At 39.9% G+C, this 26978-nt stretch overlaps 1 protein-coding gene across 2 annotated transcripts in view; it reads left to right on the top strand.

The window, feature by feature from the left end:
* Window positions 1-4255: 4255 nt before the first annotated feature.
* VGLL4 (vestigial like family member 4) overlaps window positions 4256-26978 on the top strand; it is a 57459-nt gene continuing 34736 nt past the window's right edge. The window contains exons 1-2 of one of the 2 annotated variants that reach the window (XM_064518834.1): window positions 4256-4294; window positions 4564-4627. In XM_064518834.1, coding sequence (XP_064374904.1) covers window positions 4271-4294; window positions 4564-4627 — 88 coding nt within the window. In that variant the 5' untranslated portion in view covers window positions 4256-4270. Of the gene's footprint in view, window positions 4295-4563; window positions 4628-12624; window positions 13217-26978 lie in introns of those variants that run through there. The other variant, XM_026102524.2, reaches the window with a different exon arrangement.

Raw genomic sequence — 26978 nt, 5'->3', positions numbered from 1 at the left:
GAGGAAATCAAAGACTGTTTTGCAGTACAGCTGCGTCAGTGTGGCCAATCGAGGTTACCCAGAAGGTCATAATTCTGGCATATTTTAACTTCTGAGTGATTTTACAAACATTGTAATGCTCTTAAACTTTTTTGTGTTAAAAATTATATGTAACGGCCTTTGTCCTGAGAACAGCTTGTTAAGACAGGTAATGGAAATAGTAAAAAAAAAGAAAAAATCCCAGCTCAGGCTTCTTAGCTTTTTTATTTATTATGTTTTGTAACCTTTTTACTACTTCTTCCTTTTAAAACAAAACCAAAGAAAAATAACACAGCTAAGAACCCTGGCAAAACCAGGCTTGGCTCTGGTACGGGCATAGGCGTTGCAGTGCTATCTGGTTGGCAGAGTGACCGCGCGAGGGCTGCTCGCGCGTTGGAGGCTTGCCTCTAGACAGCCTGCCAAAACTGACACAAACTCAGTTATGCTGAAGATTAAGGCTGTTACTGAGAGCTCTTGATTTTGTGATACAATATTATACTTCTGCATGTGGTTTAAATGATTGCTGGTGTATGTTCTGTCGATTTATTTCTTTGTCGATCATTGTTTCGACAAATCAGTAATTCAGACCACAGATGTGACTCCTTATTGCTGAGGCTCCAGCCTGAGCAATCGCTTTCATATGACAGTTCAATTTCTCTTAACTCCTGGAAGCAGCAAGTCCAGAATTTCTGGTAATATTAGCACTTAGGTACTTAAGCTTTTGCTCTATGATTTCCCTCCAAAAAATGTACTTGTGAACAACTGAAAGTGTAATCTGTCTTGAAACTGCAGTAATCCCACTTCAGTGGGATCACTTTGTCCTGTCTCATAAGATTCACTTCAGGAGGAGCCCTGTTCTTCTTCTAGATGTAAAAAAACACTTTTAAAATATTATTTAAAGCTGACTAAATGACTTTTTTGAGTTGGTTAGAGTATTATAATGCTGGCAGTCTTAAGAGTTGATAATTAGTGTATGTTGTCTTGTTTTCCTAGGAAATATCTGTAGGCAAATAGTAGTATTTTAGTAGTATTTTGTATAATAAATTAGTTTGCAATTGCATTTTTGCTGTATATGCTTGCCGTATTGGTGTCATACTACCAGGTTGTTTCTGCTGAAATATGGTCTAGCAATAGTTTAAGCCTCATTGTAAAATTTAGTAATTCTCTGCTGCCTTATTTCACAATGGTATTGGATTGTTTTTATTTCTAACCATGTCCCAAAATGGAATTTGATACAGTAAGTGCGAGCCATAATTTTACATTGTGGGTGGAAGGCTAAACTGAAGAGTTAAGTACAATGTATTTTCTGTTCTGCCAATTTCTATGTCTGTGAAAGGGCAGAACGCAGTAAATGCTGTGCGGTGGATCTCTGGACAATTCCAGTTCCATATTAGTGTATGGTCATTACCTAGGTCTTAATTAATACATTTATATTCTTAGTTCAATTTTGCTGATGGGGTTTGCAGTATAGCTGCATCAGTGATGTTAGAATCCTCATTTAGGGTTGGTGTGATGATATTAGAAAAAAACGGAATCTTCTTTGTTATGGAAATGCATGTTTTGCTAAAAAATGGTGCTAATTGTAACTGTCTTCTTTGTTTTTAAGGGTTATTTTACTTAAGTTTTTGAGTGCAGGCCTGAAATAGATGAGTATTCTGTTTGTATAAATATGATCAGCAGAAAGATAATATTTTCATTCAAGATGGATACAGTTGTCTCTGTACAATATGTTTGTTGCTTTATGGAAAATAAGGGGACTACTGGCACCAGTCCTAATCAACACGGCCTTCCAGCATGCTACATTTGTATGTAGTCTTCTGATTTACAAGCTGTATGGGGAAAATGTGTGGTTGAGTCAGTCATTAGTTACAGTGATAAAAGAGGTTTTGCTTATACAGTTATTTCCTTTTAAGGCACACTGATGACCCTTACAAGTACAAGACACTGTGTAAATATATATTTAATATTCTAAAATATATTTCATATTCTGCATCTCTGAAAAGGCTTGTTTCAGTAATGCATCGTCTTTCGTATGCATGATATGCATAAAAAGGAAAAAAATTCATTCAGGTATTGCAAACTTTTCCAGCCAGATGGGATTCAGTGCTGTGCAGTGAATACTTTGTACGAAGTATGCCCATCTTAAGTGTAATCAGCCCACATTGATGACCTGTATTATGTTAAGCTAAATAGATTTAGGCAACAATTTAAAAGCAAATGAGAATTATGCAACTTGCGATTATATTTTTGTAGAATAATGAATTCTAGATGTTAATATTTCCATGAGACTAGTGCTTTTGACCCCTATGTTCCAAATTAGGTTTTAACAAAGGTCTAAGAGAAGAAAGTTTGTTCTCTTTCACTGATACTGTGCATGCTGCAGTGATGTGTTGCATTTTTATATGCTGTTGATCTAGGGATAACTTATTTCCTTTTTCCCCCCCCCACCCTCAAGGTGCTTTTCCATGCAAACTTTTGATAAATAGGGTTTATGTCTATATGGGATTTTTTTCCTTTTCTTTTCTCTCTCTCTCTTTTTTTTTTTTTTTTTTTAATTGCTGAGTGTGTGCTAGGCTAAGTAGGATAAGCTGTGTAAAGGGGACAGGTTTGGCTGACCGCAGCAGATAACAGGAATGGCCTACATGCCAGCAGCCTAATGGGTGAGAATTGAGAAAAGTAAATGGAATAGGAGCAGTAACTATGGCAATTAACTGTTTGGATTCTATCATGATACCAAAACCAAAAATATTCACTGTGATATTATTCAGTCTATTGAGCACGAAATGGGTGAAGGCTGGATGGGCTGAACTGACAGTGTTTCTCTGTTCACCTCAGCTTGTCTCCTGTGGCTGCTTTCATCGTGCTTGGGAGCTGGGATCTGTCCCTGGGGGAATCTGCCCTGTGATGGAGTTGCTGTCAGAAGGAGATACTGGGAACGTTAGGACCCCTTTCTCTTTACTTACCAGTCTGGTTCCAAAATAATGCCTTTCTGTACCCACTGCTCTTGAAGGAGTCTGTAGGCTCCATTATACCCAGAATGACTGTGTCTTTTTCCAGCACTTCGGGGAGAATTTGGTGTATTAGCAGTTTGTAAAAGCAAAGATTGAGCACCTGGAGTTTGTCCCCATTCCTGTAGCTGAGAGGACCTCAGTGAGCGGGAATGAAAGGTCAAGAGGCAGATGACCAAGACCAAGGTGGAGTAAGTAGTACATAACTGAAAGGAGGATCTGCCATTTTGTTTATTGGTATCAGTGACCCATGACTGTGTACATTTTGGTACTGTGTGTGCTTTGGCCTGTCCTGTTGCTACAGCATTGGTACACTGCCCTTCACTCACCAGCACCCTGGTAGGTAGAACTAGAGAAGCGTGGCAGCTGTAGCTGGTATAGCGGCTTTGAATTTTAGGGCTTGGATTACTGAGTGTTGCGCTTTGATTGGGAAGGGCTGGAAGGTTGCAGTGTGAGAGAGGATAGGAGGCTCTGGGTGCTCGGTAAGGTAGGGCTAGGGAGCAAAACAGGGGATGGGATTTAGGGCAGTAGGAGAACGTGTCTTGAGGAGTGAGGATGTTCCCACATAGAAGGAAAGAGTAGCTTTGAGATAAGAGAGAAGGGATATAACAATGGGAAACACTCTCTGGAAGGTTGAGGAGATTTGGGGGACACTTGGGAATGTTCGTCTTGTTTGGGAAGGACTGAATTTCAGGGAGTGGAATTGTGGTGGGGATGAGCTTGGGGGAAGGAGTAAGAACTAAGCTCACTGAAATGCAAGAATTTGGTAGTGGAAGGGGGAAGGAGGGCTTCAAGGGTGTGAAAGCCCTTGTATGAAAGGGGCTGGAATTGCCACGGAGTATCATTTACATCTTAGCATCGACCAGTGGCTCCTTGGTCTAGTGACAGACAAACCCAGACCAGGACCTTCAGCCGTGCAGAAAGTGACCTGGTTTGCACATGTCAGCACACCCGAGTCCTTTTTTGGTGTTTAAAACTTTGGTAGTTCTGATCCTTCCCTCTCCACCTCTGTTTTCCCCTCTGTAATTGGAGCTAGCCTGCCTGTTACTGCTGCCCTCCAGCTGTAGCAGTGTCGTTAGCCAGCCAGCTGCCACCGAACTGCATGGCCAGCAATCGAGCTGCTCTTGCTTCTCCCTCAGTGGTGACTTTAATTGTGGTCGGTCGTCTCTCCCTGCCCTCTGTTTTCACAGAAAGCTCAGGAGCGCAGCTATCTTCAAGAACTGTCTTTGAAATATGATTGAAACATGCTCACCATTTTGAAGTTTGGGGTAAGGAGGGTGACAGGCAGTATGGGTGTATAATGCATGCTTTCTTGGAGTACCAGATTAAAAACAAGTAACAGGTGAATCCTGATAGAGCTTTGAACTCCACTAGTGTTCACTCAGATTACTGCAGCATTTGTCTCTAATGTCGTGCAGCATTGGTAAAATCTTTGGTGTGAGCAGGATTCATCAGAGGGAAATTCTGACTTCTTGGTGGTAAATCAGAAAATAACATTTGTTAGTTGTTTTTTGTTTTTTGTTTCTTTTGGTCGTAGTTTGGAAGCCCCATGCTGCTATTGAACTTCATGTCCTGTACCGTGGTGTCTCCTATTAAAAATGGTGAGTAATAGTCAGGAGCACTCTGTGACCACCACGTGCCATAAGAAAAGGCTAGCGCCTGCTGCACAGAAGGTAAAAGAGATGTGAGATGTGTGCAAATATAATTCCCAATACTTTATTGTTTTGTCAGAAAGCTGAAAATTAATAGCACTACAGTTTTTTGCTTAATGTAAAATTGAAAACTTTTATTTAAAACTCTCTCTTGTTTTTGGAGGAGCAAAACACAATAAGAAAAACGATCTCCTTTTCCATTGGGGAACAAAAGTTTTGATAGACAGTTTTCAGCAGTCTCTACATTTGATTTTGGGGTTGAAAATGGCTTTTCTGGACGTGAGAATGTCTTGTGTACCTGCAGCACTGGAAATGGTAACTTTGATCTGTTAGAAAAGAGGGTTTCAGCTTCCTAGCAGTATCGCATCACTCACTGTCAGTACTTGAAAGGGTCTGAGTCTATGAACTCTGAAGCTGATGTTTATATTTTGGAACAGGGAGGGCTGACTACTTTTGGAAGCTGTTGGGGTTTTTATTTCTTTCCCTCTGAGACCAATGAAGTTGTACTCGTAGTCAGCTAGGACTTTCTCTGTCATAGCTCATGGAATGATTAAAATTCACCATTCTACACCAGTGTGGTATGCAGTACATCTGCACATGTGCGCATGTATGATCTGTGTGTATACGTCATATATACAATCAAAACACATTCTTTCTACTTTAAATAATCTAAGTGCAACCTTTTGATAAATGTATGTGGTATTTCTTGTTTCTTGTTTTCTTCTATTTGATCCAGAGGACAATATATCCATCAGCATCCAGAGCAAAGCTGCTGTTCCCTGTGTCGCTGTGGTTTTTGTGAGCATTAGAATTTGGGATAAGTCAATGTGTGTTTAGTTTTTTAGGGTGGTAAATAATTTTGGGGGGATAAAATACTATTTTAATAGTAGAGAACAAGACCCTTGGTTGATAAAGAATACTCTTAAAACTGGAATGAAATTTGAATATTAGTTTTTATCACAAATGAGTAGGTTGCAAGTTATATAATTGGATGTTGTAATAGGTTCTTATTAAGATTGTCATCCAAATGTCTAGGATAAATAAGTACTTTAATGTTTAAAAGTCAGAGTTGATTAGTTTAGTAACAAAAGCTGTAACTGATTGTACTGCATTGCTTTTAGCAAGATAGCATTGGAATTCGTTTGCTTAATTCAATTTCTGCTCATTTATAAGGTTACTACCTATGTTGCTGGTAATATTTTCTGTTGTTGTGAAAGCAAGCTCAACTTAGCTAGATTTACATACATTTATGTATAAGCTGAATTAGGCCCTGTGAGCATCTTATGTCTTGCCAAGCTAGCAATAAAGAGGAAATCTTTTCAAAGACTTTAGCAATCTTCGAGCCCTTTGCTTTGTTTCTATACCCTATAATTAGTGGTTTTTTGAAACTGGATTTGCTTCTTTTCTAAGATGAGGGATACACGCAGTAATTCTGAAATCTAGCCTCTAAACATGGTCTGGCTCCTAAGTTTTCTAAGTAAAAAATATTTTAGATGCCTGAGTTGTTCACATCAAGCTAACTTAGGGTTGGCTTTTTTCTTTTTTTCTTACGAATTATTTTCAGATTTTTTTTTTCTTTGCATTGTGTTTTAACTTTGGTAGATTTACCACTTTTGGAAAAATAAAGTGTTTTTTCTGCTCTGTTTGAAAAAATATTAGGTCATGGCAGAGTTAACACTTCACTGTTTGCATCTGGAAGCACTGAGGTTCCGTGTTTGAGACTCTTTGTAGTTCAAGATAAATTATGCTTCTGATTATTATCAGCCCTTTAGAAATTTAAATTACTATCCAAGTAACAGGAAAGATTATCAAGATTTTAATTAGCAAATAACAATTTTTTGACCTTGATAAACTAGGCTTATCTATTGCTCATTTCAGCTGGTTTTTAAGTGTTTTTAGCACAATTTAGAAGACTAAAAAGAGAAAAGCATGAACAAATTGTGAAATGTAAAGTATTAGTGAGAAATGAAAAATATTTGTGGTAAACCTGATTTTCCTTGTCTGCTGTTGAGTTTGAGCAAGTCGTCTAAGAATGAAGGCAAGATAAATCAGGCACTGCTGAATACTCTTCTCAGTTGCAATTCACCTCACAGCTTGGAAGTGATCACCTGGTTCATTGACTCCAGCTGCCTGCAGTCTCTCACAATTGTGAAGCTGTTTTCTAGTTTTTAGAAAGATCAGCAAACTATGTGTGCTGCATGCCTTTGCTCACCGTTCGTTAACAAACTTTAAACCAGAAAAAAACAAAGGATTTAAGCCTGGAAACTACCAGAAGTAACAACTCCTGTGCCACAGTAAGAGAAGAGAAGATCATCACAGACATAGCTCAAGCCCTGGGTCACCATGATCCATCTGGTAGAAGGAAAGTGGGTTGCTTCCTAAATGGCTGGCTCTTCTTCCCGGAGACAAGAGGTACCTGCTGGAGCAGCAGTTATTGCTGGGGCCTCCTATATTACCTTCTGCACCTATCTCAGAGTTTGACCCAGAGAGCTGGACACTACTTTTACTTAAAAAAAAAAAAGAGAGAGAGAGAGAGAGAGAGAGGGAGAGGAAAAAAAATGATGGCAGTTGCTATGAAGGGTCATCCATGCTCTGCAGTGGCAGCTATAATGTAGCAGTAGGAGTTTGTCCCTGCCTCTGCTGTCCTCTAACCCTTTCTTCACTTATGCAGAAGTGGGTTGGTGGTCCCTCATGTACAATAGGAGGGTGAATTTAGTTTGGAGTCAGAAACAAGTAGCTCTCTAGAGATGATGGAGGGAAAACGAAATTCTCAGAAAGAAGTGGGAATGAGTTGCTGCTAATGAGGGCAGGCTTTAATTAACGAAAAGGTTTTTGAGTTGTTAAATGTTGCTTTGTTGATCTGATATGAAATGGCTGGTTCTAAATTGATAAATATTTACGAAGAAGTGTTCTGAAATATTGCATTTATATTGATATACATATACACTTTTTTTTAGTCTGTATATATGTGTCTCCACGAACAGAAACAAAATCCAAGTCCCAGTCAAGACAATCCTTTAACATCCATTCCTGGGTGCTGGTAGGGCTTGCAACTCTAGATATTCCTGGGCACATTATTCTGTCTTTTCAGTTTCCCTGCAAGCTAGGGTAGTAGGGGACTTGAAACCAAGATTCCTCCTGGCTTGGTCCTTCAGGGAGTAGGGAGCTTCTTAACTTCAGTTACGTGGCAGTTCATGAATACTAATGCAGTGACGGAGATACGCACATTCACAAAATACTTCCTTAGTAGATATTGCTATTCTAATACTGTATTTATTTATTTATCTATAGCAAGATTGCATAAGAGGGAATGAAAAGAATGAAAGAGAGTGTAAACGCTGTTCAGATTTTTTTGCTGCGACTTAGTATCATTGGTAAAATTCTCAGGCATAAGCCTAATCTTTCAGCCTCAAGGAACTTCACTGATTATAGCAACACCGTTTTTTGTGTTCTGTAACATTTGCCATATTGTTGAAATCTTTAGCTAATAAAGTACAGGTGAAATAAGAATGTGTGCATTAGCCTTGGGTCAGAGATGTTCTACCCACTGGGGCTTTTTTCTTTAAAGGTTGTAAAAGGGATAAGTTAGTTTGACGTGATTAATGTCTATCTGTTATGTACAAGATGCGTATTTTGATAACAGCCATTCGTGGCTGCAATGGTCATTCCTTTGTGCTTTGGGAGAAGGAAAGAAAAGAAAAAAAATGTTATGTTTTGTAGTGTCCGGATCCCTGAGCAAAGGGTTTACTCTTGTATTATGTTTGTTTATGTGGGTCTTGGAGGCATGGCTGTTGATGCAGCTGCTTGCAAGAAACTTTAAACATCACTTTCCTGATCATGCAGTAATTTATCTCTGAATTTCCTGTTTGTAACATATTTTTAATTATGCTTTCTTATCAGATCTGAGTCTGTTTAAAAACAAAAGCCCCATTTTGCTTAGATGAGAATCTTTGTTTGCTTTTTTTCTGTGAAATGTATTTTAACTGAAATAAAAAATGTAGGTGGTTAATTGCAGCAATTTTACAGTTGAATGTGCAGAAAAGGAAAAGCAGTTTTTTTTCCTTCAGGCACATCGCCACCTAGCAGCTGCTCACTAAAATTTATTTATTTATTACTTAATTTATTTATTTATAATTGAAGAAAAAAGGTGAAATCTGTTGCTGAAGTACTCTTGCTTTATTTCTCCGCCTCTTTCCTTGAGGGTAATGAGGTATCAGCTAATATTTGGTAATATTTGTCTGACCTCGGGAATGGTCACAGATAGTTTTGTGCATTCAAGAATGGAGTTACACTGGGGAATGCTGCATGGGGTTTTATGTCAGGATGTGGCTCGCCTCCATAAAGAGTTAGTTTTCTTCTCTCAGTTGCAAAACTGGTCGCTCTAGAAATAGTTCGTCTGTGCTGATGATCAAGGGCGAGATGTCAGTTGTGTCCGAGTGGCTGAAGCACACACCTTCTCTCCAAGGTGCTAATTCTCAGGCAGCGAGGCACGCTTCCCTAGTGAAAGACGGGGTGCAGAGCGTGGCGTGGAGGGTAGGCCGAGCTAGTACGCTGTACCGAAGCCGTTTTCGTGTGCCCTTTGGTGCTACTGCTGGGGCAGTGGCAAGAATGCGGCAAGGAGAGAAAGGAGGTGTGAAGAGCAGCGAGGGGCAGAGCGTGAAGAGTGGCGAGGGGCAGAGCGGCAGCGGGCTGGGCAGGGTGGAGCGCGGCAGAGGGAAGGCAGAAAAGAACGCTGCCTTATAGCTGGCTGGAAAAAGATGGTTCTAAAGCTGCTCAATACGCATTTAAATGCTGTGAAAATCACAAAACCTCACTATCAAACCTGGTATTATGGGCTTGACACATTAAGGAATTGCTTTGTAACAGCTGCTGTTCAGAAGCATGAGGAAGGCAGAGGGATGTTTCAGGTCCTTCGGGCTTTCATTAAACCTTTCCAAAAGAGAGGGCCGCGCGTGGTCGAGGACCCTCAGCTGCCTGGCTGCGAGCAGTCCCTTTATGAAAGGGAGTATATGTGGATTTCAGTTAGCTCTAGGGGGTGCTGTTGTGTTAAAAGTTTCAATGTATTAGACATTTTATATATAGATATGAGTGTTTATCTGTTTTACAAAAGAAAATTGTTTGCAATGTTATAGGATGGACTCTAGTTAATATGAAGCGTACACAGTACAGCGCAGAAGTGTATTTGCAAATATCACTGTGTAGCAGAATGGATAAGAACTAAAAAAAAGTTCCTGGGATGTTGTTAATAGCTTGTTTTTCTCTAAATATTACATATGGCCTGCGTCCGTGCTGATTATTGATTTCGGTTCAGTGGAAGGTATCTCAGACTGGTGGAATTTGATGAATCACTAACCAAGGAGTCAGGAATTCCGTGCGCTCGGAACCAGAGCACATCGCAGGAAAGTAAAACCTGGCAGTATGTTAATGTTAATGTCATGCTAGTGTGGCAGTTTTTCATGTTAAGGTGTGCTGAACTTAAGCCTGTTGAGCTTTCGAAAGTTTCATTAAGTTTTTCTTTCAAAGAAAGATTCCACATGAATGCATTTTGGTTTTAGATATATTGAGGAATATTCACATAAATAGTTTTCCTTTCCTAGTCTTTCACTAAACATTCTCTTACTTTCAGTATTTATATTTTAATTTAGGAATTCATGAAGCACCCTATGTTTGGTACCAGCTTATTATTTAACACGAAGCATCCAAGTCATTACGTAACATTTGACGAGTGTTAATCATAGTGCTCTTGTACTGCCGACAGCTATTCACATAGTAAAATGATCATCACAGTCTAAAAACCTATCGAGCAGTGATTTTAACTTCTCTTTTGGTGTCTGGACAGCAACAGTGAGCAGTCAGTGGTTTGCAGGGAATACCAAACAGAGCTTTTCCAGTCAACTTGAAGAAACTTGTATCATAGAGTATAGAAGGGAATTTGAAATATTGGGCTTTGAGCTATAAAGCCCTTGTAGAGGTAGTGTGCTATGTGCAAACCCTGTCTTGTAGACTACTGCTCTGAAAAGTTTAGAGTATTGCTTTCTTTTCTTCTCCATCACCTGCACTTCTAACAAAAACTTAAGTATTTTAAACTGGGAAGCCTAAATACTTATCTCTTCTTATCCTTCCCAAGTGTCCATAAAATGTTTTGTATTAACATAAATTCAGTGATGCTCTATTTACTAAAAGCTATACGTATCATAATTATTTTTCCCTAAAGCTTTGGCATATTTTACATAGGAAACTAATTTCTTGCAGAAGAAACTTCTGTTAAAGTTATATGCGTTTTTTCATGTCAGTTTATATATTAAAGAACTAGCTAACACTTCTCTTTGTCTTTATTAAATTATAGGTTTGTCTGTAAGTAAAAGATGGGAAAGAGGACATCTGAAGCATCAATATAGAATATCTTTGAATTTGAGTATGTACAAGATGATGTGGTACTTAAAATTTCCAGTCCCCGTGCTTAAAAATCATAATGTTCCTTTCTTTAGTAAGAACATTTCTCTTTCTAGAAGATACCACGTATTACTTTGGGCTGGAGAGAAGTGGTTACAGCTTTAGTGGTAAGAAAATCTGTGAGGCAAAAATATAACTGCAACCTTTATATTTTCCCTTTACCCAAAAGACATATTGTTACTTCAGCATTAAGTACTGTACCCACAAGATTTTATACCATGTTTAAAGTCCTAGAGATTAATAATCTTTCTAATTAAGAGTGCCTTTTTTGTTCCATAATAATAATAATCAAGAAAAGGCTGTTTAACCTTCGTCTTCCCAGTAGCGCACAATTCCTTTCAGTTAGCTTGTTCTCTGTCGTACTTCATTTAGCATCATTTAACCAAGTTACCTAGTCTCTCTGAAATATCCACAACGTTCAAGTAGTGCTTGTCGAAATGTCACTCCCTGAATTGCCTCCGTAACTCTATATACCTGCTCTAAGATGCAGAAGAAATTCTGAAGGTAGAAATGGGAGTTTGTTCACTTTGCCTGGCTGTATTCTGTGTGCTGTTAAAATGCTCCCTCCCGATCAGGTAGGGAAGAGTTATGCTCCGAGCCCGAGGGGCAGACAGGGGCAGCAGGAAGATTAAGACTCCGCTAGTAATTTTTTTGCCTTAGACCAAGCTTTCCCAGTATTTATTTCATTTTCCTGTCAAATCTGACTTCAGGTGGTGATCTGCCACAGGAAGTGTGGACTGGTGCCCATAGGTTAGCGCAGGCTTGCACGCGTACAGATGGTTCCCATACATGTGTGTAAGCAGCCGGCATCTCTGAGATCAAGGTTTGAACTGCAGAAGGGCAGACCGCATCCTGAGACGAGAACAACTTCTGTAAAAATCTCCATCCTCTGTGTCATTTGAACTGGAGCTGTGACAGCCATCAAAAATCCGGAGCCCGGCTTGTCTGACTACTCGTGCTGCTCAAGGCTTTCAGTGCGCGGACAGTGGGTGCCTGTGAGTACACAGTACCTGTACATGTGCATGCAGGCATACCTGCTGCATCTTACCGCTTTCATTTCAATTCTTACTATCATACCAGAGCTGTGAAAACGCCATTCTGCTAGTGTAAAATAGGGTTACTTTTCACTGCAACAATGTTGGGATACATCCAAAGCCATGCTGAACAGGAGTCACGGACATTTTACCACTTGAGGAAAAGCAAGCTGGGTAATTAAGTAAAAGTTTAGAAGAAATAATTCATCTAAACTAGACTGATTTTTAGCTCAGTTCTCTTGTTCAGAAGTGAAGTTGCTCCTGCCTGCTTGTGCGCTCACTTGCTCGGCTCGTGCCCCGGCTGCAGCAGAGGCCTCTCTGTTTCCCCGGACTCCCCCCGCTCCTCGGGGCTGCAGCGGGCAGCGCTGCTTCCTGTCAAGAGCGGCTCTGACACGGCCCCTTCTGTGCAGGCTCTCCACCTCCTCCTCCTCTTTCTTTCAAACACTCAGTACATTTAGAGACTGATCTTGTGCAGAAAATATCCCTGACATTTGAAGAGCTCCAGGGATTCACTGAGCATGCTCAGTCCCCGCTGCCTGGTAGAAAGAGGAAGCTAGTTTACATACGAGTCATACCAAGCATAGCCTGCATGTCAGTGCAGTTAACTTGCAGCGGGCTGTGAGGAGAACTAGTGTGTCTTTGTCCTAGGAAATTTCCCTTGTTTCTGTTTTCTTTCTTTCTTTTTCCCCTTTTTTTATTTGGAAAAAGACTTGAAAAGTTTTAAAACTGTCTTCTCTGTATTGAAGGACACAGTATACCTTTACTTTTCAAAACTTTGGAAGGGAGAGCGTGTGGGTTTTAATCCCTCCAATTTTCCTTTAATATACTTTGTTTTGATTAGCTGAAGGCTGGGCCTTGTGCTAGCGAAGTTTAGGAAGCTGGGAGCGTACTCAGCTTCATTTGCCTGGCTTCCTTCTCCCTGATTCTGGGCGAAAGCAAACAAGCTGGTCTTTTTTGCTAGCCCAATAAATGCTATTTATGAAGATGGACCTGTTGAACTACCAATACTTGGACAAGATGAACAACAATATTGGCATTCTGTGCTATGAAGGTAATGGTTTCATTTCACAAAGCGTCTTTTGTCGGGTGTGATTGCTGTTGTTTGTAAGCATGAAATTTCTCTCCCGAAGGGAACGCTCTGCGGTCGGTTGCGAGAGACCTTGCAGTTTGTGCTGCCGTTAAGGCTTTGTTTAAGGGAAGGACGTTCGTTCTTATCGCACGTTTTTTCTGTCCTTTTTTCACAAAGAGTATGTTTAGTGTTGTTTTGATTTTATTTGTTCTTGAAGATAACATTTAGATAAATGAGTTTAAAGCAGTATGTTGCTATTTGGTCGCTATATTGTGACGGGTACGGTTTTTGTTCATAATTTCTGCAGCTGTGGAGGAAATAGTTTATAACATGGGTATAAGCGTTAATGTACATTTCTACTCGTAATCCGGCCTCTCAGATGGGCACCGCCACTTTTAGGCGTAAGACAGGCGTCTTTAGAGAGCGAGTCTCGAAATAATTCCCCCCGCGGTGGAGCAGTTCCGCCGGGAACAATGAGGCGGTTGGTGGGCAGCGGCAGCCCGCGGCGGCACCGCGCCGCACAGAGCGGCCCATTGTTTGCCTTCCCCTTTCCTGCACGGCTCTGAGCAAGCCCTGGCTGCGCGGCGCCTCCCCTCCTCCAGCGCACACCCCTCCTTCCCCAAGAACCACCCCGCGCTCCCGGCCCCTGTGGAAAGAATTACACAACTAGTTGGAAAACGTAATTTTTTCGCTTTGCTGCACTCTGAATTTTACTTTTGTTGTCTTCAGCTAGTGTCGGTTAGCATTTGCTCTTGATTTTGGAGACCTCGTTAGTCCTGTTTTGAAGTGGCCTGAGGTAATGGGGCAAAATCAGTTTCTTAATCTAGTTGAGTTTTATCTACGTGCAGTTTGGAGAAGTGGTAATGGCTTGGCTTTGACTGGAAAGAAAGGCACCACTGAGCTAATTCAGCTTGGCAGTGGAACTGTTTTTGCTGTAGCCACACACAAGCATCGCAGAAATCTTTCTTCTGATTCAGCAGGAACATTTTCCATGTTCATTTGGAAAATAAACTTGCTCTAGTTGTTACAGGGAAGAAACAGTAAAGAGTATAGATAGGATAAGGAGCTAACTATTCACATCCCTTAGAAAAACACTAGGCCAGAAGTCAGAGAGCTGAACCTCACTCTGGAAAATACTATCTTTTCTCTCACTGAATCAGAATGGCCACATTTCCTGCCTTCAGGAAATGGCAGGCTTCCTTGCAGAACTGGTCATATCTCTGCTGCCTTTTTTTTTTTTTTTCCTCCCCTCCTTTCTCTCTTTTGCACAAAGATGCAGATATTTACTTGAATAAATCTGTTTTGCAGAAGCCCGAGCTTGCTCATCAGTATTGAATAATATGGAGCAGAGATACTGTTAGACCAGTTCCATTTTCATGTCCTTTCTCCTTCTGTGCTTTCTTCTCTGAAACTTCATTACCACAAGAGTGCTGGATAAAGGATCCATAAAGCTGGGTTTTTGTTTGTTTGTTCATTTGTTTTAACTTGTCATTGCCTCTTGTAATAACCAATGCTTGATTAGGATATAACTGACTACAACTGATAACGACCATGAAGTTTTTCATTAAAATTCTTACCTGGTGTCATGTTCCTGAGTGTTGTGTTGACAAAGGCAGAACAACTGTAGTTTTGGCTCATTGTTCAATTCATTATAATTATGCCTGATAGTTATGGGAGGTTCTTTCCAGCCTCCCTTTTCCTACCCTTCTTCTCCAAGAATTGTTATTTAAACAGATCTTAGCTTTAGTAGTTCAAAAGTAGAAGAATAGCTTAAGGAATACACTCTACTGTAGCAGTCTTTGTTTAGCTTAAACATCTGCTGCTATTTTCCTTAGTATGGAAGTTAACATTTTTAACACTAAAATAAACACATAAAAAATGAAGAAAAGAAAAGCAAAACTTCAGTGGTGTTTATAGTGAGGTGTTTATATCCCAGTGGTTTAAAAAGTATAAACACTGGCAACATCTGCACTGAACTCTGAAGGGTGTTTTTAGAGATGCCTACAGATCTTCCATGCCTCTGCCATAGTATTTATTTTATAAGAGAGTTGTGTCAGCAGTGATGGATCTTGTCTTTTCAAAGACACTGCTGCAGTAGTAAGTATATTGAGAACAAAGTGCCCTTTCAAACTCAATTAATTAGGATTTATTGAAGGTCATACTTGAACTACTTATAAGTAGATATCTTCCTGAGAAGTACTTTTGCAGATGTAGGATAAGACACAAATACATTATATGATGTGAAAATAAGTTTGAAATTTTAGAGGAAAGAATTATGTGCCATCTCCTACAGGAAATAAATGAGATGGGTTCCCGACTCCTTTAGATTCTCGTTTGAAACACTTGCACTTGCTTTTTGACATGAGTTGTATCTTGGCAAAATGTGCCATTATTATTTTATGATGTTTACTAGCTGTTTTGTATAATTTTTTCACCTATGGTATAAGCAACTGCAATCATGCACCATTGATTTGTAGCTGCTGTTCTCTCACCTAGCTGGTTTTCAGCTTATGAATAAGAGGTGTACTGGTACATAAGAAATGGGAAAAGTTCTTCTGTCATGTGCCTTTGGCAGCTCTTTGGTTCAACATGTAGTAGAAGAGTATAGTTTGCATCCCAAGAGGAGTCCTCCTTTTTCTTGACCCGCAAGAGCTGCGGACAGTAATTTGCTATCTGCAAGCTTCTGATAACTGAGTTAATGCCAGTACTTGGTTAGTCTTTTTTGACTGGTGGGTGCAAGAAACCTCAGATATATCTAAATCTTATTCTGTTCCTAAAGTAATGTCATGATCACATGCTGGTGATTAAGAGAATGTTTGTTGGCCAAATGCTGTTAAGGAAAATTTGGTCTGCCATGGAGAATTAAAATGAATACATCTTCAGTCTCTGTTTAGTTCATAAAACATTTTTCTGATTTTGGCTTACTCTGTGGAGGTCTAGGGGAAGAGAAAGGAATGGTGACTAATTGTAGATGGGATCTACTTTATGGACAGAAAAGTATGGGTTTTTTTCTTTGGTTTTGTTTTTGAGGATGGGGGAAAGTGGGAGATGAGGAAGTTCTCCCATTAAGCTAAAGGAAGTAACAGTGTGTTGCAGGGTTAGCTTAGTGCTTTGTAGGATGGAGTCTTACCTGAAGTTGACTGTTTTCTCAAACATAAGAAAAAACTTTTTTTTACTGTGAGGGTGATCAAACACTGGACCCTGTTGCCCAGAGAGGTTGTGGAGTCTCCATCTTTGGAGAGAGCTAAAACCCAGCTGGATACGGTCCTGAGCAACCTGCTCTATTTGACTCTGTTTTAAGCAGGGTATTGAACTGGATGATCTACAAAGGTCCCTTCCAGCCTCCACTATTCTGTCATTCTCTAACATGATGGAAAACTCTGCACACAGACATAATTCAGAAAATTTCAGCTTGCAAAAGGATTATAATCAAGGATGAGGTGGAAGGTTTTTTGACCGGGGGTCTATAACCACAGAATAAGCCATTTCCCTTCTTCAGGGTGGTTTGTTCTATACTGATAACATGTCTTTCTGAGTGTTTTCTTAGTATTATAACTAGCTTTGAACTCCTGGTGATGCCCCATGGTAATCTTAGTTCCCAGTGATGATTTTGGAGGAAAATCTTAATGTCACCTTTTTAAGTTCCATAAAAAAGAAAATTTGAGTTTTTTCTCCCTCACAGATGAAAGATGAAATTTTAAAATTGTTGAAACAAGAACAGTCTTCCATGATGGAAAAATGACAGTCATATTAGCAATGACCAACCATTTCAAGCAATTTCTTGTAATCTATTTGGTGCAATTAAAAAAGAAGAAACAATTAAAGAGACTTGTTGGCTCAGCATCTTGCTATTAATTTTTAACCTGAATACACTTGATATCCTCCTAGTAAACATTTGCTGCGAGTTATCAACAGTGGCCAGTTTAATGAGTAGTGCTTTAGCATCATTGTTTTCTTTCTAATGAGCTCAGAGACATCAGAAGGCTCCTGGGAGGTTGGTGTCCTCACCGAGGTGAAAAGGCCATGGAAGCAGAACCACTCTGTATCAGCCCGGAGTTCCCAGTGCTTCGTCTCAAATGACAAGCACTTGGTCTGAGCATGTATTCAGAGGTAGAACATCTGCATCTTGTTTTGCTATGGAAACTTGCTTAACTTTAGCTTAATATTCTTTTTCTGAGAGCCATGTGTGTGAGGTAATGGCAAGGAGGGCTCCGAGTTGAACAAAACAGCTCACAGGTGATCCTGCTCCTCGACTAACTCCGGGGGCAGACGAGCAAGTTCTGGCTCCTTGTTTCCAGTAGAGTATGCATGAGAAGGTGCAGTGTCCCTGTGAAAGCTTTGTTTCATTTTGTTGTTTATCCGAGGGAGCGTACAGATGGCTGTGTGTTGGAAGGCAGACTCCTGTCTTCCTTCCTCCTTCTCCCATGGTCAAATGCTTTGTGTTATTGCCACATTCACAGGGCTTGAACTGCTGTGCTGTGAAAGGTATAAAGAAATGCAATAAGATGCTAAGAAATCCCCCAGGCATGTTACGAGACTTGGAGCACTCAGAATAGTTTTGCAGGGTTCTCTGGACAGTCCTGAAGACTGGATTTTTTTAATGAAGAAAATTGGTTCCAGATTTATAGAAAAACACCCCTTTTTGGTTTCAGGACAGCTTACATTAGTTAGCGGCATATTACATAATTATTTCACTGACTTCCTGTAACAATGAAGCATTACTTGGCTACAGTACTGAGCTTGCGTAGCTGTGTATTTTCTTAGGGCACTGCAAGCCATTTTGAGTATATGTATATCTTCCCAAAAAGGCCAGTTTAGATGTTGATATCAAATGCAGAGCCTGAAACAGATTCTGCTAACTTCATTTGCTTTTTAACGAGATATAACATGTTTTCTTAAGTTCTAAAGAATAGTTTCCACCAGTTTTCTTTGCTGATCTTGCATTTTACTTTGGGTTTGTAACATCAGTTTCTCCTATTAACTCCAAAGTTTGGTTTAGCTTCTAGATGTATAAAATGGCTTTAACACTATGCTTCTATTAAGAATTAATAAAATAATAAATGGAACGGAAATCTCCTTCATAGCGAATTAAGTGTTCTTATTAGTAATGCTACGTAAAATTTCTGTTCAGATTGAGCTTTGTATTAATCGGTCATGTAAAGTAAGAGGAACCTATTGTCCCACATTCTGGGAACATTCTGTGGGTTTTCCTTTTAAATGTGTTTTATCTTTAGGAAAAAACAAAGAGCTCCAACTTCACAGATGGGCTTTTCTTACTCATTTCCTCCTGGCATGAAGTTGGGAATATCCTTTTCAGTATTGACATCAAAATTCTGTTTATTTTCCTCGTTCATCAAAGGCAAGATAGCTTTGGGTCAGATTTAAAAATTCTTTGCTTGGAGTTCTGTTGTTCTCCTCACCTTTCCTACTAGTTCAGCATTTGTGCTGAGGACTCAATCAAGGAGAGAAAGAAGTCTGGTAGTGGGTTATCCCACAGCTTTCAAACGGGTAAGATAGGCAGTGTGTTTTTCCCAGAGAGAAAAGGTAGTGAGGTTTGTAGCAGTAAGTTGAATTCTGTGTTAATGAGCAATTTGCTTAAAGGCTGTAACTTGTTACTCACAAGTCAAATTTGTTACAGTGCCAAGTCTCTTTGGATATAAATCCAGGGATTTTAGAAGACATTGAAAAAGCTTAAATTACTCCAGAGTTTGAACAATGCACTGTATTGTATAGAGAACTTTTATAGAAAAATGAAAAGCTTAAACAACAGTCTTCATTGTGTGGCCTCTAAAATTATGAATGAAAAAGTTCATCCATATGTATTGGTTTTGCCTTTTTTAAATATCTGCTTTGCATGAAAATAGTTGTCTATTAATTTCTTCTTGAGGATTAATACAGATGGGCCGTTATATTTGATTTTGGCTGAATAGGCTACAGAGTTTTAACATGCTGCATGCAGACTGTGTGCCAAGCAATTTAGCAAAGTTGTTTACGCTAACAATAATCCAGCAGGACAGAGCCTATAATTCTTCGCTGATAATAACATGAGGTAGTGATGAACACAAGTTTCTGGAGGAGTGTTTACAAAAATTGTATTATACTTTTTCAGTGTTAAAGAATCATGAGTTTTTGGGTTTAATTTTATATTATAGCCAGCCAATTTTTTCTTCATGGTGCAGTCTGTATCATCTCCCTCAAAATCACTTTACAAGTCAGCATGTAGCGATCGCTTGACACACAAAGAGTCATTGTTTCCTTTGCCTTTCAATAAAACCCACAGGCTTTGGTAGGCCATTGACTGTGATAGTTGGCTACAGCGCTGCTAGAAGCTGTTGTGTTAGCACTGTATCAAGACTGTGGATGCAGTCACGTATACACCGTGCGTGCCACAATGCACAGGTTTAGTTTTCTTGAGGCAGATGTCCCTTGGTACTTCATCAAACAACTCTTTAAGAGAGAGCTAACGTCCTCTCGCCTGCCTGTGTGAGTTGGTGCAGTAGTGTGTGTGGCTTGGTGTATACCGGCATGTATCTGTGAGCCTTGGTGGGAAGGGAAGAGTGGCCATGGGTCGTCATCTAGCACAAATTCAATTTTGAACAGGCAGTTGAGCTCTTAACTAGAGTTTTCTCTGTCAACTTGTAAACCTCATGTCACAGGTGGATGGGATTGAAAGAGTTTTAACATCAGGAATAAATTGGCACTGCCGTTAAGATAAGGCGAGCTTGGAGCATTTTATTCATTAGGAAAAACCTCTGTAACAGTTTTCCTTGTACAGTCTCGGTGAAGTTGAAGTAATGGTGTTTCTGGGACCACCACAGTATTGGTTCTTGCCAAAGAAAATCACCCAGAAATCGCAGTGAGGTGGAGAGTCTTCAAAAGATCTACTATGAAATGAGCTACTACGATACTACATAGCTACTATAAGTACCAAAGTTATTAAATAGCTTTAACAGGAATTTAACTATACGTTGTGAAAATCTCAGGTGAAAAGTAGAATGAGTGTGGGGGGAAAAAGTATGAAATGTAGTTTTGAATGTTTCCTTCACCTAAGTTTTATGGCACTGTTTGATATCAGATTTTTTTTTTATTAACACTGTTTTCTTTGCTGTTTAACTTTGTTATTGGTGTGAAAAAAAGAAGAACCTGTTAGAAGTAGCAGTACATGGTGAAGTCTAGCTTTTCCCTTCTAAAACTTTAAATGGCACTGTGTGCCTGGTTTTCCTTTTGTCTTTAGAGGAGATCTTCCACAATGCAGTGTATATTGATGGAGATAGATATTGTTCAGAGTAAAGCAGAAAGTTGGTATAGCTTTTGTGGAGAGGAGGGGGAAAAAGTAGCTTTAAATAACTAACGAATGCCTGCTTTCAACAGGTGAGTACTAGCTTAGTTCTGTCACAGAAACTTTGGCTCCTGTCTTTGTTAATGTGTCTTGTTACAAGAATCTCTCTCTGATTATTTTAAGACATGCTCATACCCCTCTCTTTCCCTCCTCACGATTTTGGCCTGTTCCATGTCTACTATGAGACTCAAGCATCGTAGTATGTAACTTTCCTCCTGCTCTTCCAAACTTTGTTAGCAGGTTCCAACAAATATCTTTGCTCTCCCAGGAAAAGTTTGGAACCAGTTGTGTTTAAAAAGCAGTAGTTTTTCCTGGAAGCCTATTTGACAGGACAGGCATGGAAACCACTCTGCATTACACCTCCCTGGTTTACAGGGCTTAATATTTATTCCTCAGCATGCAAAAAAATAGATTTTTTTTCACTTGTTTGTTCACGGCTAAAGCTTTAAACTTGAATTCTGGTTAGAAAATAGAGAAATTTAGTAGATCAGCCTATCCTTTTGCCAGCCAAGATGGGAGTGGCACTGCAATAGGGGAGTGTAATATTGAAATGTTTATTATGTTTTATCTTGACCAAATCTCATAGAATAACTGATTTGGCAATAGCCATTGCAGTTCATTTCATCTGTAGTTACCATCTATGAAGTGGGCGAGAGCCCGGCAATCCTTTGTGAAGGCAAAGTGAAAACCACAGCCATCCAGTGACTCTCTAGGGCAGCTGTTGTCTTTTCGGGAACGCTTATTTACTCATTTTACAAACGGCACGAGTGCGCGCTGGTTGCAGGAGAGGTCCTGTGGGTAGCAGTACGCCTCGCACTTTCGCTACCAAATTGCAGGTGTTTGGTATGTTTCACTTGTGAAAGCAGATGTAGATATTTGTAAAACTTCAGAAAATGGTTGTTTCACAGTTCCATGATATTCAGTTGGAGTTTTCCTCTGCGTGATGCATTCCTAATTTAATTAAATGGCCACGTGAAGAAAATTAAAGTTGTCCAGTCAAAAGGAAACTGTTTCTATGAATCTAAATTATCTAGGAAGGCCAGAAAATCCCACACAAGAGTTGGCCAACTAAAATAAGACTATCCAGTTGTTCTGTTTATATCCTTTGGAAAGTAATCTGTTCAAAGGCAGAAGCTTTATAAAACATATTCTTAGCATATTAAAAGAAGAAAAAAAGTAGACATGACTATGGCACCTCCTTTGTGGTGGTTTTTTACAGAACACATTAAATGAAAAGGGGTGAGGGAAGTGCTGTATGATTCATATTGGACAAGTTTGAACTCAGCCAGTTTCTTGGATTTAGTATAAATATTTATGGCATGGAAGGAGATTTTTTTTTTCCTTTTAATATGCTTCCTTGTGCTCCGGATCTTTTAGATGTCCTCCTCAGACATCTGGTGTGCATTGCTGCTTGTTTAACCCCCACCCTTCGCTTTTCATGCTGTGGCATCTCGGAGAGCTATCGCAGTCGCTCTGTGGTCGGCGTAAATTAAATCGCGCCGCGCCAGCTGGGCGAGTGCTGACGTGCACACTTTCCTGCCGGCCGAGGGCCCGGGAGCCGGGGGCTGCCATCAGGGGCTGCGCTCGTTGCTCGAGCCTTGCTGGAGGCGTCCCGCGGAGCCGTTCAGCAGAGGTGGCAAACGCTGGATTCCAGCGCTAGCAGGGGTGTTCACGGCCTCTTGCCTGGCTCCTCTGGTTTTAGCAGGAGTCGTCTCCTATCGTTTTTGTAACGAATGTGTCTGATTCTGCTTGTCAGCAAAATCTTTAAGTTCTCTTACTTTAAAAATCCTCAAGATTTCTAATTTCGGGGACTATTTGCTTGTAGTACTCTGCACTTGCCTTAACAGCTAATCTGTGAATGTACTGAGGGTTGTTTGTTTTTTATTTTTTTGTTTGTTTGTTTTGGCAGTTTTTGTTCTTTTGTAGTATAGTAAATTCAACACTATACTACTTGGTTTGAAGTGTTTCTCAGGGAGGCCATTTAGAAACAAGTGTGATAACCAGTGTTTTAATGCTCATTACAATGTATTGTACTTTTTTTTTTGGTCATTTTGAGCCTCTCTAGAGAATCCTAGTCCTTGGTAAAGTGTAATCGATTCAACCTTCAGCTATACCAAAAAACAGCAAAGGTTATCCTTATTTGTAGAGAGGAGACTGAGGCAAACAGGAGTTGTCATTGATTAAATTCATGCAAGTCCGGGATGAAGCTGAGAGCAACATTCACAATGCCTTGATTGTAATACTTTGCCACTACGCATTACTGTGATCCGTTAGTAACCTAAATATGCTATTACCTGTTTGCTTTGCGATGTGCAAATAAAAATTATAATTGATTAGCCAAACAGAGAAAACTTCTGATTTTGAAACTTAGGCTGACGGTGTACACGCTATGCGCCTGTGTCCTGGTCAGCAGCTGTGGGTAGAACAGGAGCTTTCAGACTAAAATCTAGTGCGACTGTGCCTCGTCTAGAGTGGGTTCAGGGTAGTGTCTTTTAAACTGGAGATGATCAAAGCTGTTTCACTGGAAATAGTTGAGTATTTTTAGCTTACAGAAGGACTGAGCTCTCACAAAGAATAGTGGGGATAGAGAAGTGTTAAGTTCCCCTCTTTAAGCTGCGGGACCTCTGCAGGTCAGTGCTTTTATATTTGAGCCCTGTTGAGTTGCATAAAAGGAATGTGTCCACTGATGCTGGTAGTTAATTTTATGTTCTCCTCAGATGAAGAGTTGAAGGGGTTGAGAAACTTCCATTAAATAACTGTCCAACTGTGGCCATGCGATGTAAGACTCAGCAAAAGCCAAACTGATAACCCATTTATGACCTGAAGCAGTGCTTCGAAACCTTTTTAATTAATAGTGTCTCACTGCTCCTGCAGTGACTGTTGGGTTTCATTAAAAACTGCCGGGGTGGTATTTAACAGAATGCGTACTTAATTGTGGGATGGAGCGTCTTTAATGTCTGATGGAGGGCAGAGAGCTGCAGAAACGTTTAGGGTGCCCATCGTTCAAGTAAGATGGGGAAGGATGAGCAGAAGGACATGCGGCCTGGCATTCTTTGCAGCAAGATGACACCAATTTAATTCATAATTATCTGGGGAGTGATATCACAGTAACATGTGGTGAGAGATTTAATTCCTGGATCTTGTGGAGCTGGTATCATGTGAGTGGTAGGACACAGACACCCAACTGACATTTTTTGTGACCTTCCTTTTATCAATGCATCTGCACTTCCCTGTTTTTCCCGTGTTTTGTGAAGGAGCACGAGTCAGGAATGAGTGGTTTCTGCAGCTTTGAAATACGGAAATAAACAAGAAGTCTGGAGTTAGGTTAATCAAAAGGGGGTTTCAGCAAAAGATTAGTGAGTATAGGGGGCAGGAAGATGAAGTCCTAATTGAAGGTCTTTGAGAAGGACAATGTGACTCTGGTATTGCTCACCTATTCCAATCCTAGTGTTCTTTCAAAAGTTCTGGAAAACCTGCCCTCTGCGCCCGGCAGTCGCTGTGAAATGCTATCCAGTCAGCATGTAATTTCTTGGTAGCAGACACAATCCCTCCCTCCATCTTTCCTGCCTGAGCTTCCTCTTGGAGAGAACATTTATTACAAGTGACCCTGCAGCTTGGCCCCATAAACTACCCTCCTTCTTGTGAAATAAACTGTCCAGCTATGATTTAAACTGTGTTCCCATCTGTTCCTTAACACCATAGGGTTGTCTTTCCTTTTATCTCTTTTAATCTGACAACCTCTATCAATCTGTGTCACTGTGTAGCAGTGCTGACTATTAGCAGGAAGGAGCTTTAATTCAGATCCATTATCTTCAGGCCTTTTGAGGAGGAAGTGAAATGATGCCCTCTGGTACCAGGTTTTTGATAACTAGAGTCTTCTACTGGAACACAAGTTTTCAAAGTCTTGTACTCTGTGATTACCTAAAATTTTCCTGTAGATCTCTTCATGGCAAGTTTAAGTATCAATAAAATTATTTCTCTTAGTTACATGGCACGAACGCAAGGTGAAAAACTGCTGTGCCAGAGGAACAGAGTTATTGATTTGATTCTTCTCACTATGTTTTTGGGAGGGTGGGGGGGTAATGTGTCTTTTGTTTTTGGGACGGGGAGGAGACAATCCTATAAGAAGAATAGTAATATTGGGGATTTTTAATTGTATGTTTCTTTATACCAAAGCCATCTTCCCTGACAAATTATATGGCAGTCTTTCCTCTCTTGTCTCTTGAGGCGTAATGTTTCCTGCGATTTTCTAGAAAATGGAGATTTTGCAAGTTGGGGGTTTTTAAAACACTACACGTGAGCATCATCTGTGGAAGACTACTGGGTTGTCTCTTAGAATAGCACAAAGCCAATGGGTTGAAGCATCTGTATTTCTCAGCTTTGCAGGGCTTATGCTGAACTTCAAACCATTCTCTTCCATAGTGTGAGGCACTGGCTGTGTCATAGCTCCGTGTACTGAGTCACTACCACCAGTTACCATAAAACTCTTCAGATCTTCATGTAAGGAACTGGCAAGCTGACATCTCTCTTCCTCTTTTTCTGTGTAAATAGCATGGAAGAAAGATATGGTCTTTAGACCATCTGAATGGCTCATGTAGTTTGCTGTTGGATTCAGAGTGCTGGACTGCACTGCCCAGTTGTCATTCCTCTCCTCTCTTTCTTTCCCCCTGTAAAAGGGATTTTGGAGCCCATTTTGAAGGACAAAGCGGTTTTGTTCTCTACAATGGATTCGTTGTGGGAGATGGGTTGGAGTTGTTCTGACGCCCTGTGGATTAAAGTTTTCAATATTCTGTCCAGCTTGGTTGAAGGGGCTCTGTGTTCCTTAAGTATGTGAGTCCGTTTCAGGCAGGCTGAAATCACGTAGCAGAAACGCAAAACAGAAATTGGAGTTTCTTCTGTTTTTCACTAGGCTAAATGCAATTTATTCCTTTCACCTCGGTTTAGGAAGAGATTATCATGCTGGTGTTCATGAAGGCTGGAGCAGCTCTTGGTTTTGTGTCTGTCCCTGTGCCTGTTATTAAGGCTTGCCACCAATACCATCTTCTTCCGTCCTTTGGCAGCAGCAGCTTTTAGCATTTGATTGTTTGGTCAAGTGCTATATGGGGAAAATGCAGTAACCAGGGCTTCTTTACTTTTTATGATTTTTTTTTTTTTTTAAACCAGTTTGAGGTCATTGCATGCTATTAATGGGAATGCAGTTTGGGAACTTCTGCACTGAGCTTTGCAGGACTTTCACAGAATACAGTGTTCTAAGCAGTGACTCTACTTTTCTCCAGCTCCTTTCCAGAGGGAACCGCCCACCCATATGCGCATATTTATTACTAATATGTTTTGAATGCATGTACTTTTGTGTTTGTATTTTAAATATATACCATTAATATTTTCTCTTTTTGAAGAGGACTCTGGGGAAAAATAAAATGAGATTAAAAGAAACATTGCTTAAAAGTGCAATATCAGATTTTGCTCTTTTAAAAAGCTTATTTTGATTGATGCTATGAATTTTTTCCTGTGACGTGAAGGAGAATAATGTGACAAAAGGTGTCTGGAGCATGTTTATAGTAAACTATTATAAAAATCAAAATATTCTCTAATTCCAAAAAATTGAATATATTTTTTAACCATTGCAGAGCACCTTTTACCTTAAACACTCAGGGAAAATACAGTGCATGATATATTGTGTATTTAATTTTAATATGAGCACATTACAAATAAACATCTCTAATGTTTGAAAAATGGTTAATTTAGAAGACCCTGTCTATGCTTGTCTCCACAAAGGGCATGGACTACCCAGCACAACAGTTTAGAGTATATGTAACAGGATCTTATCTATCCTAGCATTACTAAAAAGTTTAAAGCAAACCAAGGTGCATAATCTGTTGTAAACTCCTATCTCTCATCTCGCATTCTGTGTTCTATGATATTTCATCAATTCATAATTTTTAAGTATGGCAGAACACTGGGGAGGTTTATATGCACTATGCCCCAGGAAAACCAAACTGTTAGGCAGACCTTAGATAGATACATCAGGATAAAGTTGCACATTTCTGGCTGAAGGTAAGAACATGTGCATTAAGATCTTGATGTATATAGGCAAAGATAAAAAGGGAAAACTTTACTGTTCTTAGACTTATTTTAAGAACATGAAATATCAACCTGAACATGTGTTGAGCTGAGCACGTGTTGCTTCAGACCTGAATATCTACGTACATGTCCATTAATAAACACCATATTAAAGAACAAAAAGGCAGCAAACGCTTCTCCGTCTGCTTAGGAGCAATTACTCAAGTTTGTGCTTTCAGAAACTGAATTTCCTCTTTGTCTCTCCTTTTCATTGCACAAAATTGTATAGCTACAAGATATCATTTAAGATGTTGAAATACTGCTTACGCACCAATTTTTTCTGTT

Source organism: Dromaius novaehollandiae, chromosome 12, assembly GCF_036370855.1.
Source record: "Dromaius novaehollandiae isolate bDroNov1 chromosome 12, bDroNov1.hap1, whole genome shotgun sequence".
Taxonomy (NCBI): Eukaryota; Metazoa; Chordata; class Aves; order Casuariiformes; family Dromaiidae; genus Dromaius; species Dromaius novaehollandiae.
Note: the sequence above shows the minus strand (reverse complement) of the source record. Positions and strands in the feature narration are given on the sequence as shown.